General features: G+C 33.5%; 3 protein-coding genes across 4 annotated transcripts; all 3 read left to right on the top strand.

Annotated features, from left to right (window-relative positions):
• The first annotated feature begins 2328 nt into the window (after positions 1-2328).
• On the top strand, positions 2329-3328 carry LOC141663613 (protein LURP-one-related 11-like). Its single transcript, XM_074469400.1, has 2 exons — positions 2329-2704; positions 2837-3328. The coding sequence occupies exons 1-2, from the start codon at positions 2465-2467 to the stop codon at positions 3197-3199; spliced, it is 603 nt and encodes a 200-aa protein (XP_074325501.1). The 5' UTR covers positions 2329-2464; the 3' UTR covers positions 3200-3328.
• Positions 3329-5388: 2060 nt separating this feature from the next.
• On the top strand, positions 5389-6427 carry LOC141667239 (protein LURP-one-related 4-like). Its single transcript, XM_074473647.1, has 2 exons — positions 5389-5748; positions 5890-6427. The coding sequence occupies exons 1-2, from the start codon at positions 5518-5520 to the stop codon at positions 6250-6252; spliced, it is 594 nt and encodes a 197-aa protein (XP_074329748.1). The 5' UTR covers positions 5389-5517; the 3' UTR covers positions 6253-6427.
• Positions 6428-12947: 6520 nt separating this feature from the next.
• Positions 12948-14278, top strand: LOC141668355 (remorin-like). Of its 2 annotated transcripts, none has more exons than XM_074475209.1 (5): positions 12948-13173; positions 13295-13351; positions 13465-13552; positions 13646-13727; positions 13911-14278. In XM_074475209.1, the coding sequence occupies exons 1-5, from the start codon at positions 13101-13103 to the stop codon at positions 14109-14111; spliced, it is 501 nt and encodes a 166-aa protein (XP_074331310.1). In that variant the 5' UTR covers positions 12948-13100; the 3' UTR covers positions 14112-14278. The 2 variants fall into 2 exon arrangements, with proteins under 2 accessions (XP_074331310.1, XP_074331309.1); XM_074475208.1 differs by having other exon boundaries at positions 13277-13351.
• Positions 14279-17909: the final 3631 nt, after the last annotated feature.

Genomic DNA, 17909 nt, shown 5'->3' with positions numbered 1-17909 from the left:
TTTTGAAGGATTGATTATAATTCAAGGATTTTACAAGATTTTTGTAGATCTTAAATGTTTCCGGATTTTGACGGAGTTAATTAAAAAAATCTTGCAAAATCTTTATGATTTTGTGGTTTTTTTTTTAAAATCCTTTCAAAATCCAATGTATTTTGGTGAGATTTCAAATTCAAAATGTACTACCAAATTCATCAAAATCCACATATTTTTCAAATAAAATAAAATTCATGAACTTTTGAATGCCATCATATTTTTTCAGTGGAATTTTTAAAATCTAAATTGAATATCCTAATATTTTGATAGATTTTTTTAAATCTAAATTGAATACGTTTTTTTACAATTCAAAATGAATACCTCCATTTTGAAGAATTTTTCAAAATCTAAATTGAATACTCATGAATTTTGAAAATTCTTAAAAAAAATTTAAAATATTGATTGAATACACCCCTACATATATGTTCTAAAAAATACATGTGAAAATCTTGATTGAATACACCCCTACATATATGGTCTCAGAAATATATGTGAATTGATTAATTAGTAAACACTTGAGTTGTCCAATCCAACTCTATACTAATTTAAGTAACTCTATACTAATTTAAGTAGTAATTAATTTGGAAAAGACAATAATTCAAAATTTCATGATGCGGATCAACAATGATCGTCTTTAAGGAGAGCTAGATTTATTTCAATCTGACTCATTTAAATACATGTGTTGTGAGTGTGGGTAGTAAGAACCCTAATTACAATTCTTATTTCTTGGCAGGCACAACAAATTAAGATAGAATTTGATGATCAAGCATTATGCAGTTGATTAAATCAATTCATTCGGCGTGGATTACAATATACATACGGATAACGGTGGGATGGTGAATCACCATGCACCAAGTAGAGAGCAAACATGAACTAATATTGCGGCTATTAGTTTTTTCATCAACTTATCCGGGATAACAGGATTAGTAACCCAATCATGATTAGTTATCTGACTGACTACATATATTATACTCTCTTACTAATCCATCGTGACATAAGAAAAAAGGTGTTCTTGTTTTTTTTATTTCTAACATTCCTAAAACAAATACAAAACAACAAAGCTAGGGCGTTTGTGGGAGAACTCTGGAGCACCACAAGTCCATATTATAAACAAGTCCCTTTCCGGATAGCTCGTCTGGTTGATACCGAGATTTTAGAAATTTACCATCTAATATTATATGTTCGATTGTAGAAAGATACAAGAATTTAAACAGGGAGTCATGAGTCTCATGACAGATGGAAAGTTTTGGTAACCCTTGGAAGACTGTGAGAGCTCCAACTACACATATTACAGACAGGAACCAACTTAATTGGCAAAGAACGCCACCCTCGACCAAGAGTGAGTGGAGCCCTTGCAAAAAAGGCCTAATTATGATACGAGATGTGCGATCTATCTACACAGCCTTCCCTTATGAGATGATAACATGGTGGGGAGCTACAAAAAATTGAAATTTGGCTTTGGCTGCATGCACCTTCCCGGTACCACCATTCGAGAGCTTGTGGAATAATCCCATCTAAGAAGCGTGTCTATTCAATTAACGGTAGGCCCAACTCATTTCATACTTTCCATCAACTTTTTGACCATTATTTTATTGCGTGGGCGGTTCTATTTCTATAGGGCGGTCATGTATGCTTATTCAATTTTGAAATTAAGCACCAAAATATCAGTCATTTTTAAATAATTGGAGTATTATACAATCATTGCATCATTATAAGTACGAAGGAAATAGAACGCGATAAAATAGTTTGAATTGCTAAGAGACATATTAAATTCGATTTCAAAATTTATTGCAAGATATATAAGTTAAATTAACAAAAAAAAGTAGGAGCCAAATATATGATGGTATACATTAACATACATACAAGCCATACAATTTTCTCCCAATTTATAATTTGGTGAAATAGATAGATAAATTTATTTAAATACGTTTTTGATATTTTAATTTTTAAGAGTCAAGCAAGATAATCATTTTAAAAACAAAAATATTATTTGTACTCAAATGACCACAGTGTAAATGTGTAATATACAAATACAACCACGTATACTAAGGGACCCCAAGCTTAAAATAATGTTTTCCCACTGACGCATATAGTGACATTTGTAGGACAATGCACAGTGTTCTGAGTGCTACCTCCAGTCATCACTAAAACGTGACACATCGCATATTTGACCAATCAAATACTCTAAATTATACCATCCTGTAGATTATTTCTTAATTCTATTCATATTTGGATAGACACAATGGATGTCATGTTATATTATTAATTACTTAATAAATAATATTTCTTATTCTCAAGCTCTCATTGCAACACTTTTGGATCTCAACATTCTATAGCCCACACCAACACTACAAACCTCTGTGTATATAAACTCAATTGTTACCATATGTAAGTGTCATACACTTCTTAATATTTTCACTTGTTTTACAATATGGCCAAGGTTTATCCCTGCAAAGCCTCCCCCTCCATCTCAACTTGTTCTCCTCAAACTAGTAGTGGAAAAACTTATACAATATGGATGAAATCACTTGTTGCTAATGGAAATGGTTTCACTGTCTATGATTCTTTCGGCAAAGTTGTTTATCGCATCGATAATTACAATAACAAGTGTTCCAGACAAGTTTATCTCATGGATCTTCATGGCAATGTTCTCTTTTCCATGTTTCAAAAGGTAAATTTACATACTCCTTCTATACTATGCTAGACCTTCATTCATAGTTATGCTTATCATTTTGATAGTATGTGTCGGGAGTCTTGTGCACTGAGAACGACTAACTAACTGACCAGAAACATGTTTGTGCAGAAACTATTTGGATTTGGACAATGGAATGGCTACAGGACAGATGTTCAAGTAAAGAATGACAAGCCGTATTTCGAAGTTCACAACACCAGCAAAGTTTTGAAGAGAAAAGAAACAGAGTATCATGTAAATATGGGATGCGACGGTACTAGTTTCTATAAGATTAAAGGGATGGTAGGAAAATCGGAATTTAAGATAACAGACAAGCAAGAAAGAGTACTTGCAGAGGTGAAACAGAAACAATCTTCATCCGGAGTTTTGTTAGGACAAGATGTATTAAGCTTGAAGCTGGAGCCTCTCGTTGATGATGATGATTTTATCATGGCCCTGGTGGCCGTGCACGGGTTATTAACAAGAAAAATGTAAATTCTTTCAACAGGTTCCATTAACCATAGTCCATAGGGTAGAAATATCAATAAGTTGACCTTTTGGTGACTTACCTGGGGCTTCCCCTATTACATCTACACTTAAAGCCTTAAATATTTAAAGTTTTGATCGAATGTTTTTGAGAAAACTGATGGTTTGCAGGCCAGGCAGAGTAAAAACTACTAGATCTGGGTTTTTTGCTAGGCAGCTTACTTGTTTATGCCACTGCTCAGAATAGATTCACTCAATATTTTTGGCCAGTCATTCCAATAAATCCTCCTCCCAACGACCTAAGTGTCGTAAAAAAGTTGGTAACTTGACATGAATCACATAATAATACAAGGCAAGAGACGTAACTCCTAAATAAGTATTGATTCTTGGCCAGGCAAAAGACTCATTTCTCGCTCTGAACATAATTGACTGTTGCTTCCAAGATATGAAGCTTCTACAATAGTATAACATTCAGAATGGCCCTTCCGAATCATTCATGTGCTTAATCACGTTCCAGGGGTGCAATGCAATTTCTGGCAACAACCTGATCATATATACAGCCCTTAAATCTGATCAAAAAAACAAGTCCACCCAGATTAAACACATTTTAACTCCAACAAAACAACACTAAAAACGATCACATGACTTATGTATACTAGTACATCCAATATAAGGCTTGAAAATGAAAAGTTTGTTCTGAAAATAACATTTCTCCGTGAAAGTTTCATGACAAAACCAGGTAGAACAGCTACAGATCTAAATTACTCAAGTTAAAGGGCATTTTTTTTAAAAATAAAAATAAAAATAAAAATAGAGCAGGATTGAACTGTACTAATTCAGAAATATATGACTAAGACGTATTTTTTCCCCAAAAAGGACTAGCGTGCATATTCAGAATAATTTTATGGGCAATATGTTGATAACTTAATTTTTTTTTTGCTAAATTGATAACTTAATTTTAACAGTACAAGCATTCTTTTCAATCCTCACGGTGGTTTTGTGCTGTAACGTGCCTTAATTTTTTCCCCAAAAGTAACAGATACATCACCCCCTCACAGGGAATAAAAACTTATTTCGTTGAATAAATTAGATGCATAATTGTAGGAATATTTACCATTGGCTTTGGATGCTTGGCTGCTTGTTTCGTCAGTACATGCAATGCAACCCCTAAAAGCAAGAGAATAATCTTTAATTACCTTTAATTGGGTTGGTTGGGTGCATTTTGCATATCATTTATTCACAACAACGTAGCAAATTGATCTAACAAAGCATTTGCACATCGGTATATTATTTGGTATTATTTGATATAACAAAAGTTGAACTACCCCTCTTGGGATACAAAGACAATACAGATAAAAAAAGATATGAACAATGTTGAAATGAAATCTTCATCTTTGTATGTTTGCTGCGAAGTTGGACCATTTAGTACATTAGGAAACTTAAATAATTGGAGAAAATGCACGCAAAGGATGATCACTCATACCTTGAATAAAAAATGATACTGATATTTTAGTCGTTTATAATTGATTTTTATTATTAAGAGTCGTCTTTTCACCACTTGAGTCTTGTCTCTTTAACACTCAGCAGATATATATATTCACAACCCCAAGACTTGGTCTCTTCATCATTGAATCGTCTCTTTAACAATTAGCAGATACTTATATATACTTACATACGTAACATTTGAAGTGTCCGATTACAGATATAGAGAAGAAACATGGTTCTCGTAATAGTTTCAATTAAATACAAATATTTTGTGTAGTAAATTTTAGTAAACAAGATTATTTTTACCGAACAAGAAATGTTCTTAATTAAATGTTTCTAAATGAATTTCACCCCAAAGCCAAGATACAGACATGCACATTATAAAGGTTCAGTAAAAGCATGGAGAACCGAAGAGGGTGCATGAATGAAGCGTATATAATTGCAGTGTTGCATACTCTCTTAAGTTTCATCTTTAAAATGGCTGTATTATACTGACTTTGTTGTTGTACAACGCTTCAATTCTTGTCACTGTACACACATGCACTAAAACGTGATGCATAGTCTATTTCAGCACTCAAAAAACGCATACCACCTGCAATAATTCTGCATTATTGGATATTCGGATGAGGTACAATGTTGATCATGTTGCAATATTACTGATTCTTGGTATTATTGTTGTTTCAAGCCCTCTTTACAAGAATTCCTAACATACAGTAGCCACACATTTGTACATGGTCAAAGTTGTGGCTGCATCAGCGCGTTCAGATTATCCCCTCTATATAAACAAAATTTATCTGCTTCTTAAGTATCATATAGTAACATAATATCATTTCTTTAACAATATGGCCAAGGTGTATCCCTGCAAACCCTCCTCCTCCTCTGCATCTTGTTCTAGTAGTGGAAAAACGTATACGATATGGATGAAATCACTTGTAGCAAATGGAAATGGTTTCACTGTCTATGATTCATTTGGTAAAGTTGTTTATCGCATCGACAATTACAGTAATAAGTCTTGCAGAGAAGTTTATCTTATGGATCTTCATGGCAGTGTTCTGTTTTCCATGTTTCAAAAGGTAATTCACAAACAATATGTTTTATGATGCTAAAAGTTTTCGTAATTATTGCTTCTAGATTACATCAGGACCTTCCTGTACTACTTTCCTTTCCCTTAGAGTTTGAACTTGATAAACTGATCATAGACTCCTTTTGTACAGAAATTATTTGGATTTGGGCAATGGAATGGCTACAATAAAGATGCTAAAGTAAAGAATGAGAGGCCGTGGTTTGAAGTTAAAAACTCCAACAATTTTCTGAAGAGAAGAGAGACGGAATATCATGTTACTATGGGCTCTGATAGTACTAGTTTCTATAAGATTAAAGGGATAAAAGGCAAATGCGAATTTAACATAACTGACAAACAAGGAAGAGTGGTTGCAGAGGTTAAACAGAAACAATCTTCTTCTGGAGTTTTGTTAGGACAAGATGTATTAAGCTTGAAGCTGGAGCCGCTTGTTGATGATCATGACTTCATCATGGCTCTTGTCGCGGTGCATGGATTATTAACTCGAAAGATGTAAAATTCGTTAACAGTTCCATTTAGCTATGGTCTATGGACTTTTCATCACTCACAAAGGCAGAAATCTGTAACATTTAGTTTAGAAATATATACTTTACTGATGGTAGCTAGCATTGTCTATATTACTTTTTTCTTGTGTGTTCATTTTATGAATGACAAACTACATCTTTTCCTGATCCTTTATGTTTATCCATTAGACATATGAATGTAGAATCATAATTTAGTATTTATAGTTTCTTGGTAAAGATCTGAATATATTGCAGTCTAGTATTTAAGAATGTCTTTTTATTGACCGCAAGAGTTATTTTTTTCATTCTGCATCTTTGTTCAAATGGACATTACGAGAAGTGAAGACAATACCTTCATTCTTGATTGCATCATATCGATATAACGTTTTAGTTCACCACATTTAGTATTGAGAATTTCGACCTGTGACTGAAGACTTCCAGCTATTAACTATGTTTCAACCTTGACACTCCTCAAGTGTTTAATTCCTTTTGTAACTTTTCTACTTCTATCCGAACTCTGAAGCAATGCACTTGTAAGTTCTAATTCATTGGTCTCAGTGATGCTTCTTAATACCAGAATCTCAGTCTCCTCGATTGATGCCTTCATTTGTTTTAGCGCGACTCTTAAAGTTTGAATCTGCTCTTGCTGCTCAGAGAAGCCACCATATACTTGTGTAAGCCTTTCAATTTGTTCTAGCGCAGCTCTCAAAGTTTCTTTCTGCTTTTCCTGCTCAGACAATAAACTATTTTCTAGTGTAAGTCTTACTATTTCAAACCGCGGCATGGAGATCTCTTTTGAGAGGAGTATGCGAGTTTATTCAGAATGCCTCGTGTTTCAATCATATTGGACTTGTACGCGATCTGTGCTTGCATTTGTTCCACTTGTGTTGTCTTGAAATGTAATTGGCTTAAAACTTTGAACAATTTCGCTTCATAAAGGTCCTTAAATGAGTGTAGCTCTTTGTTACTCCCTCCTCCGTTTCTTATTTGTGTTGGACACGTTTGCCACACTTTTGATGGTTAATATCTTTAATTTTGTATTATTATTAAATATAAATTTTTTATTATATTAAAGTACTCATAAATACGAATTCAACAAAATTACTCATGACTATATTTGATCTTATAGATTAAACGTAAATTACTAGTCAATCGCTTATCATGAATAGTGTAAAAAGTCAAAATGAGAAACGTAATATGGGACGAAGGGAGTAGCCTGTTGGAGCATTTCCTTCAAATACTCGTGGGTAGCCCCGACTATACGCCCACAAGACTTGCGCCTAGGGCTCTCAAGGGTCTCAAAAATTTCAATTCCCTTAAGTAATATATCTAAAATTGCATGTGTTATGGCCAAAATTTGGTTATGGATCATTTCCGGTCAAGAATGGGTCAATTGAGGTTACATTGGAGCGAAAAGATGAAGGATAGGATTGTGGCGCCCCGAAATCCGGGGTCGGGAATCTCGGAGGCCACGCCATCTAAACCACTATAAACCACATACCTTGCACCACAACATATAAATACTCACACTTTACAACCCCACACTTATCACACACATACTTACAGGTTATTTTCTTGGAAACGAACCATTCATTACTAGAGTAGATTAAACCGCAAAGTGATATTTATTACAACCCAAGAGTAATTAAGTCTTACCGGGGAATAACCTTTAGGTAAGGCTAGTCCGTCGGCCAAATATACGTTTCTTATTTATTACCTTACATTAGTCATAATTATAAATAAGCCGAACTAAAAATAACTGAAAACTTATTCGGACTACCTGCGGTACAGCACCAAACAATCTACGGAACAGCTGGCCATTTCCTACCCGTTTTCTGGCTGTGGTTCTCATGGTAGGCATCTTGATTCAATGTTGTGTTGTGTCATTTAAAGAAAGCAAGAGTGAGCTATAGTGCTCAGCATAATAATGTACAGTATGAAAATGACTGTATTATAAGCTTACGTAAAACATCATATATGATAATTATGTTTTATTCGAAATTAGTTTTCCTTGGTGATACTCACCTTCTTATGAAAACAATTCTTTATGGGATTTTATTATCCTGCGAATACCTTAATAGTAAACCCAACACCTAGGCTTGGGTTACAGTATTGCATCACAATTCCAATTGGAAGAATAGGTCACTCATTGGAGCCACCGCATACGATGATCAGTCGTAATACGATAATAGTAACATTTTCTACTAGTAGAAGGACGACACCTTCGTATCCCGGTTATCACCCTTGCCGCATTCGGGCTACGTGTCCCATTTTTGGGTATATACATACTTCACAAGTTCCTGAGTACACAGAGTACCTTCGCCTGCGGTACCTTTGGTAGTCCATCTATCACACATAGTACCAGAGTCTACCCCTCCCTTGTCCTTTTAAAAGAATTCTATCATATCTCGAGAACTCGAACCACATCGAAGTTCCCCAAGCGTTTTGCTTGTTGATAGAAACAGTTTATCTTACTAAGATATAAATGTATATATATATATACGTACTTCCGAAATTTTCGGAGGAAGTACTAAGAATGTGAGTTGACCGTTGTCAACAGATAATTAAATAAGGGGGAAAAGTTTCTCCTTGAAACTATATTCAAAATATTAAATAAGTCGGGATAATATTCTCCGGCGATCTGAAATTATTCGAATGATTTTCAAAAATGAGAAAGTAATTTAAATCCGGTTATATGATTTTTAAATCATAAATAAACCATTTAATAAATAGTAAATAATTAAATGATAATCGATAAATAATTAAACCTCAAAGGAGTTTACTTTTAAAAGAATAAAATAATATTCCTCAAGTGATTAATATATTAATAACTTTAATATTTAATCGAGATTGAAGTAAATATTTACTGGAGAACACTTCTCCCTAATAAATGAATAGTAAGTAAATATTTCTTGTCCTACGATCTTTGGAAATCGTTTTAATAAAAGTTCGAGGTGTTTAATATTGGTAAGTGGACGTTGAGTCCCTTTAAAACGTACTACTATAGACTTGTAATCGTCCTATAATATCACCGGAATGATTCCCGGGTTTTTCTCTTAAAATCTCGACTGACTCTCGGTCTTATTATAATACGTCACGCTTATAGCGGAATTAAACATTTCACGATATATATTTATCGTACAATATCGCTATATCATGCGAAAATTCAATAACTATGTATCATGACAAACATGGTATTTATGCAATGATAATAAAACAATCCTTTCACAACACAACAGTAAATGGAATTGGGTTCGTAAACTTGCCTGGGTATCTCGAGGTGGAGGATGCTCTAGGTTCCGCTCGGAAATCTATAATTATGAACACAATTCATTTCGTTAGGTCCCGTTCTAATTTACGGCTATCCGCACTCATGCGCTAATTAATATGCACCCTCTCAACTTATTTTATCATTATTATTCTTTTAAGTCCTTATTCACATCATGGTCGCTTCCTTTTTCAAAGTATCTTAAGTTCATTTTCGTTTTCGTCATCGGCTCCACTAATGGATTCTACGGTTTTTAATCGCGCGGTCTCGGCTCCGATATTTTTATAAAATTGAAAATCATTATTTTCACTTGAAATTTTTATGGAAGTTAGTAAACTCAAAATACTACTCTATGTAAAAATTTCATGATTTATGAACATTCTTAAGTCGATCCTTTATATTTTCAAAATTTGTAATTCGTAGCAGTTTTTGTCGTGTAAATCACTTTTAGTAAAACGACCATAACTTTTGATCCGTAAATCGGAATCAAGCGATTCAAGCGTCTAAACGATCCTTATAACATTGCCTATCATAATCAAGGGTTATTTTTCAAGAAACTATATTTTACATCTTCGGGACTTTCTGCAGAAACTTAAAGTTACGTTTTGTTCGTTTTAACGAGATTACGTTTACGATCGGAGTTTCGTTTACGCCTTAAATCTTTATACTACCACCAACAATCATCATATCATCATCAACACACTAACTCATCTCAAGAACATCATGTTCTTGAGACAACAACAATCAACCTTAAATCTACTTAACTAAACATCAAGATCTTAACAATATCACCACTAAAACTAGGTAGATGTTCTTGAGACAACAACAATCAACCTTAAATCTACTTAACTAAACATCAAGATCTTAACAATATCACCACTAAAACTAGGTTTATAACTACATACTAAAAGGATTTTGAAATTGAATTTAAATAAAGTTGGGTCAAAGATTTTTACCTTTTTTGAAAGATTGAGATGTGTTCTTGATGATGATGAAGTCTTAGGAGTGCTTGGTATGGTTTTTAGAACCTAAAACCACCATTGAAATCAAGAAACCAAAGAAGAGTTATTATTTATACTATTCATTCTCAACTTTCTTGATTTTATTTCACCCATCAAACCTTAATAAAAAGAGATCAAAGATTTATCTTACCTTAGTTTGGTTGTTAGGAAGCTTGAGAATTAATGGGAGGATTTAACCATGGCTAGAACTTGAGGTTTTGAATTTGATTTCTCTTGTTTTTAGGATGGGGCCGAATGAAGCTTGATGAAGAAGTGGGGAGAGAGTTTTTATGCTTGCTTCCTTGGTTGCTTCTAGGAAATTATGTTGGTGATATCTTATATTGATTTGATATTCTCTAGTTTAGAATCCTAGGTTTATTCTTGTTGCCAAATCCATGGACAAATCTAACTAGCTTCCTAGTTTACAAGCTAAGCTACTTGTTTTAGCTTCCTTAGCTCACTATTTCATTAGCCTTGGTTGATCATCCTATATCTAGTTCATTATTTGATAAAGTAACCATGGTTACTTTCTTACCATGGTTAGTTAGTGCGTTACGTTTATTTAATCGTTTACGCGTTCGCTCGGTCGCTTAAACGTTTCCGTAATACTTCCTCGTAAATGGTTCACGACGTAATTCCTTTCGTATTTATTCCTTATGTTTTGAATTATCATACTTGGATATAAATCCGTAGGGTTTTAATCTTGTAATTATATTGTGATTCCCGTAATCCTCGATGAGTCGTAAATATGGTCGTTTTTCAAAGTTCGTTTTCTTCGAAAACTAATAGCGTTTACATACACTCATTTGGTACGTATAATCATAATATCAACTCCGAAACTCATTTTCTCATACACTACATAGTGTGGGCTCAAAAGTTTTTTCCGTCCGTCAGAGTTACTATTCATTAAATATTTTACAAGGTCTCAAAAATTTGAATTATTATAAGGATTTTGGGTTGCAACGTGAGAGGCGAGGGCATGCCCACAACGTTATGACGCGTCCAAACATTGTGCAGACCGTGTAAGATTGCAGTGCCTAGAGATGGGTATGACGCGCTCAGGGCCTAGGAGGCGCTCTTTTAGTGTAAAGTGAGAAGATTGAATTGATCATGTGCCAGAGTCACAATACAAGGGAGAATGTGTGCATTCTACGAGAGGAGGACACATCCCGTCCTTTGAAGATGCATACTTTTGGATTCATTTGGGGAGTTGGGCTTGTCCTCACCTAGGACAAGGAAAACAAGGACAAGTTCAGAACATGGCAAGCATGGAATGAGCAGTGGAGGGTTATTTTTACTAACGTATTTGTTGCAGGTACTCTCTGAAGAATTCCCTCCTTGAGACGGTGAGGGGATGTCCGTGCAAAGTTTGAAGGCCTCTAGGGGTATGCCTGATGATTGAAGGCCTCCTCCTGTATTTAACGGGTGTCCTCGTTGGGGATGCGGGGTTAACTTTGGTGTGTGCTTTAAGAACTCTGTTCTTGGATTCTGAGAGGACTTCTACGGGGCCTAGGAATAAGGATTCTAAGCCCATTAGATTTCTTGTTCCCAAGAACTATGTCATGTTTGATCTCTATATAAAGGGTACGTAAGTACATTGAAAGGAGTAAGAAGTTGAGAGCTGAAAAGAAGTAAGCACTTGCCCTAATCAATCTCAACCATCAATTAACACACAACCACCATACAACATTTGATTTTCCGGCGAAAAACCACCGTCACAGATCTTGATTCCGGCGAGAAATCTCAAATTTTGTTGTTAACAGCTTCATCAACAACATATTATATGTATGTTAGGATACCATAAATTGATTTTAACTAGAGGCTCGCGAATCCGAGGACGCTGGCCCTGCAAATGCTTAATCTCTGGAATAAGTTCATTTGCTTCAGTTAGTGCATTTGTAGCTAGGTTATAATTCACATCACAAGTTTATGACATCTACAGATAAAGCCCTTTGAGTTCCTTTTGCAACCATTGGGCTTGTACTTCTCAATCTTTTAGGAACTGATATGAAATCAGGAGTCTTTCGGCCACACAAATCGGCCTATAAACGAAGCCCATGTAATATTTTGGTCAAGTTATTAGCATTAAATTTCCTCGATAAATATTAATTGAAATGTTTTTGGTTGAGGCATCATATTTCCTCAGAATACGACATTTGAGGCAATATATTACATATGTCAAGTTTAATTGGTAATGAGGAAACAAACAATGGTTATTTATTATGCCTTGAAAATAAAAACACAAAAAGAGAAATAGCTAAAACTATCTATAGTAACTTAAATAATTATATCAACTTCCGAAGAAACATTCCTATTATTGTTCACGGTACTTTGTATATTACGTTTGATATGATTTTTAGCTGGCCGTCCACAATCTTTTCCAACCATATTTGGCATTTTCTAACTTGCAATTCTTTTTTACCTAACCCTTTCAACACCCTCTATACATCAAACCTTCTCAACTATTCTTTTGTTTTCTCACATCATTCGGCACTTGAAGGCAGCACACACATACAGTGAACCAGATTAAAAGTTGGACTAGAGAATAATCAAGCCAAAAGCTGCAGTTTCTATGGACCAGGTTCCTTCCTCCAAGCATTCCCCGGACGAGGTTTCTGCTTCCAAGCGTTCTCCCATTCATGAAAGTAAATATCTATCTTAAATTGTTTTATATTGCATCAACTACAACTGTATAACATGATTCTTGATCTTATTATATGTTTTTTATAGTCCTATGTTAATATGCAGATGTTGGATATGTTGCAGATGCGGTTGCAGAGGATCACGCTGAAAACAAAGGCACTGATGATTCTAACGACAGAGGTAACAACATGTTATGGCTAATTTTCTGTGTGATATTTGGATATGTACAGCCAACACAAATTAACTCTAAAGTATAAAAAGTGTGTCATATTCTGCGATTCTCTCATATTCAGTTGCTGCACTGACGAGGGTTGAAACTGAGAAGCGATTGGCTTTGATTAAGGCATGGGAAGATAATGAGAAAACAAAAGCAGAGAACAAGTTATGATTTAAACTCTAAACTCTTTGTTTTTTTGGAAAAAATCTCATGATGTCTTGTTGATGAATTCTTATAAAACTATAATTATTATGCAGGGCATATAAGAAGTTGTCTGCAATTGGAGCCCAGGAAAACACTAAAAGAGCACTTGTTGAGGTTCAACTCAAGCAAATTGAGGTAGTAAATAAGTATATTTGTAGGTTAATTTATTTCTCCAGCAAAATTAAGAACTCATTACAAACATTGTACCATCATACCTAAGAAATTGTTGTACTATTACCGGATAATTTGTATATGAATTTTCTGGTTTAAGATGAATTTTAGTGGAACATAACAACACTGTGTGTGTGATGGCAACAGGAAGAAATAGAAAAAGAGAAGGCAGAAAAGGTAGAGAAGATTAAGAACAAGATAGCTACACTCCACCAAAAAGCAGAAGTAAAGAGAGCTGCCGTTGAAGCTAAACGTGGGGAAGATATCCTCAAGGCTGAAGCTGCTGGAGCTAAACATAGACAAAATGGAACCACGCCTACAAAGTTTCGTCGATGCTTTTGGTGTTGATTTGTTTTCAAGTTCTTGACTGAAATTTGTTTATTTTTATGGTGTTTTGATTCATATAAAATATTATGTTCATTGTTATATTTAGCTGGAAAACGACACAAGTTCTTATAGCTAATCTCAATTCCTATGTTTTTTGGTTAATGTATGCTCCATATCTGATCACAAAACCACGAAACATGTAGTACTTTCAAGTTGCATGGCCACTGGGTCTCAAAGGCGGCAATTCTTACAAAATTATACTCCAGTACTTTGTACCTTTGTATGAAAGAACTTTCATGTCATTTTAGAAAGGTATATATTATTTCGAGAGATGAATCAAAATATCACTATTCAAGCAAAAAATATTTAAAATATCACTTTCTAGAATAAAGGTCCAAAATATCATTTGATAATGGGTGTTCTTGTACCGTTTTGTAAATAGTACAAAAACGTCACCTGAAGTAACGTTTTGAGGTTAAAAATATATTTTTTTGTTGCTTTTCTACAAAACGTCAGTTTATTTTCCGTTTTACATATATATAAAAAAAATCAAAGTACCAAAATGCTATTTTATCTACCGTTTTGCATATATAAAAAAAATCAAAGTGTCAAAACGGAACACGATGTAACGTTTTGGATCTGTTGCATAAACGTTACATAATATATCATTTTGAAGTGACATTTAGGGCCATTTTTTTTCAAAGGTGATATTTTGAACCATTTTTAACCCTAAAGTGATATTCAGGGTCACCACCCTGTCCTTGAAAATTAGATATCCTATACGAGATTTGAAAATGGTGTCTCATTTTTTCACGTCTATAAATTAAAATATTATACAATGCAAAAAAAAATAAGAATGCATCACATTTTAAGTCTTGATTTCTAATTTTCTCAACATCACAAATCTGATAAAATCAGTTCATTAAAGAAAACTTAAGAAAACTTACTTCAATAGAAAATAACAAGCGATACTAATTTATTTCAAAGTGTATTTTATATAGAGTGAGAGCCGAGCCGAGGTGAGTCGAGCCGAGTTCTGTCCAAATTGAGCTGAACTTTACTTTTTTTTAAACGAGACGAGCCGAGCCGAGTTTCAGGACCGAGCCAAAAATGATGTTCACGATCGGCTCGTTTATAACTGAGCTGAGTTCGAGCCGAACACAAGTTTGTTCACGAACAACCAAGCCGAGCAGAACTCAAGCCGAGTTCAAACATGGTGAGTTATCCACTAACAGCTCCCATAAATTTTTTAATCGACCTACTTTAAGGTATAATTTTATAATTTTACAAGTTATATGAAAATAAAATATTAGTCTTATTTTATAATTACATATGCACACTCACACTTTATATTTTGTTTTGTGACATTCCGTCGGGCAATGGCCCTTAGCATCACAATTTCGGGCAATGACCCTTACAAATATAATTATTATATATTAATAAAAAAATGATTTGGATATGATATTATAAATATTATTTTATAAGAAATTAAAAAATTTAAAATAAAAAAAATTGAACACGTGTAGGAATAGAAATATAGTATATAGGATTTGTACACCTACGATAAAACTATTAATATAATATTTATAAGTGGGAGATGACTTTTCTATTTCCCCCCAAATTGAAATACCTATACGGTTATACTAATTAGTTTCTTCTCAACTAGACTAGTCAATATATGAAATTGTTGTGAATATGTTATTCTTTCTTACTTTCATTTTATCCAAAATCAAACTCTCATCGATCATCCTTCGTACTATTAATTACGTGAAGAGCTTTGAAAAGGGATAAATGACTTATTCTAAAAAATTATTAATTATATAAAAATATATTAATTTATATAACTATTATAATTAAATCAATCATTTTAGTTTAAGTTGTATCTTAAATTTTAAATTATAAAAATTAGAAAAATTTATATAATTGATAAGTAAATATTTATTATTGTTGTATATATAAACTTAATTCGAGCCGAGCCGAGTTACCGAGTTTGAGTTGAGTTCGAGCCGAGTCCGAGCTAAACGAACCGAGTCCAAACCGAACATACGAAAAACTCAGCTCTGCTCGTTTATTTATCCGAACTCATTTTTATATTAAAGATCGGCGCGTTTAAGCAAACGAATCGAAACGAGTTCACTTAAACGAGCTGATCCCGAGTTTTGTTCACGAACGACTTTGTTCATTTGCAGCCCTAATTTTATATATGTGTGTGATTTTTTCTCCAATCCCCACTTTTAACTTTTGTTACCATCTAATTCCTATGTGTATATTTACTTCTTTTTGTGTTTCATTATGAATATCTAATTATGTGTGTTAAATTAGATTAATTATTATAGTTAAGATTATTTTTTCAAATAAGTATTTTAGTATATTTTAAATTTTAGTTTTTTTTAACTTTAAATTTTAAAAATATTTATCAATTTAAATAATTTAATTTATCATTAATTAATTTGGTGTCTCAAAAATATTTTTATATTAATGTATTTTGAATTAAATTTATATTTAAAATAAAAAATACACTTATATATATACATATATAATACATGGAAACTTTATCTAAAAAACACATAGGTCCAATAATAATATAAGTTATATTTTTCCCCTGGAATGTTTTCAGGTGGTGATCAAAAGAGGGCTAGATTATAATATATTTTTTATTTATTAATAGCTAGGTTATGACTTTGATCGTGTAAATATTTAAATCCAGTTTTAAAATATTAGGTTTACCTATTATGTGTTTCTTGAATTTTAATTCTCTTTTGAAAGTGTTTAACTTAATTTGAACAAAAACAAATATGATGTCTGCAAGGGTGGCTCAGTTGGTTAAAAAGGGGATAACTATCCTCTTGGTCACAGGTTCGAATCCCACGGGAGAAGAATTTATGATTATGGCTCCTGAGCCAGAGCATGTCGCTTAAATGCGGTTTACCTTGGTTCACGTGATTTGCAAGCTATTGCGTGAGCCCGTAGAGTTTACCCAGTGCGCACCCGAAGTGTAACGGCTGCGGGTTACCTACGAAAAAAAGAAGCAAATATGAATTTATAATGATAAATTGTTTGACAATAAACACAAGACAAAATATCAAAACTCACTTGATTGTATTAATCAAATTTGGTTTGCTACAAATCCGTGTTCTTAAAAATAAGAACTCAGTTACAAGTTTTGAGAGAGAATACAAGATTTTCTATATCTGTTTTTGTTACATCTAAACTAAGGACATGTGCACGCTTTATAGACCAACATCATGGATTTACAAAACTTGCGCTAAAATGTACTAACACGGTTTCTAAAGTAACCTTGTCTATTTTCTTTTCCGGTGTTAGCAAATATGTGCAAAATCTTGTAGGTATGTCACCATCTTTTATCAAGTGTATCTTGGCCCTTGATCTTGTATTCTTCAAGCTGCTTTTATAGTCTTTCCAATTCAGTGAATGAATTATTTGTTGACTGATAATCTTTAATCTTGAACTTGTCTGAATTCTGAATTATGAGATAGGTTGTCGATGTCTCCTTTTGTTCTGTAGAGAAATGACATATTCATAAGTGAAATGACTTATCAATATCTCAAGTTCTCGACATATATAGATGACTTGTCGAGGTCTCTAGTTCTCGACATGTAGAATAGCTTGTCGACATCTCTAGTTCTCGATATAAGCTTTTAACTTGTCCATATCTTGAGTTCTCTACATGAGGATTTTGACTTGTCGATATCTCTAGATCTCTACATGAAAAAATGACTTGTTGATATCTCCAGTTCTCTACATAAACATTTTGACTTGTCGATATTTGAGATCTTTACATGTAGATTAACTTATCGA

This window comes from Apium graveolens, chromosome 6 (genome assembly GCF_009905375.1).
Source record: "Apium graveolens cultivar Ventura chromosome 6, ASM990537v1, whole genome shotgun sequence".
Classification (NCBI taxonomy): Eukaryota; Viridiplantae; Streptophyta; class Magnoliopsida; order Apiales; family Apiaceae; genus Apium; species Apium graveolens.
Note: the sequence above shows the minus strand (reverse complement) of the source record. Positions and strands in the feature narration are given on the sequence as shown.

Excerpts from the sequence above, each read along its gene's own strand:
- LOC141668355 (XM_074475208.1), top strand. The coding sequence starts at position 13,101 with ATGGACCAGGTTCCTTCCTCCAAGCATTCCCCGGACGAGGTTTCTGCT. Across the intron at positions 13,174-13,276 it reads GCGTTCTCCCATTCATGAAA|ATGTTGGATATGTTGCAGAT; the intron begins GTAAATATCTAT and ends GTTAATATGCAG. Across the intron at positions 13,352-13,464 it reads TGATGATTCTAACGACAGAG|TTGCTGCACTGACGAGGGTT; the intron begins GTAACAACATGT and ends TCTCATATTCAG.
- LOC141663613 (XM_074469400.1), top strand. The coding sequence starts at position 2,465 with ATGGCCAAGGTTTATCCCTGCAAAGCCTCCCCCTCCATCTCAACTTGT. Across the intron at positions 2,705-2,836 it reads TCTTTTCCATGTTTCAAAAG|AAACTATTTGGATTTGGACA; the intron begins GTAAATTTACAT and ends ATGTTTGTGCAG.
- LOC141667239 (XM_074473647.1), top strand. The coding sequence starts at position 5,518 with ATGGCCAAGGTGTATCCCTGCAAACCCTCCTCCTCCTCTGCATCTTGT. Across the intron at positions 5,749-5,889 it reads TGTTTTCCATGTTTCAAAAG|AAATTATTTGGATTTGGGCA; the intron begins GTAATTCACAAA and ends CCTTTTGTACAG.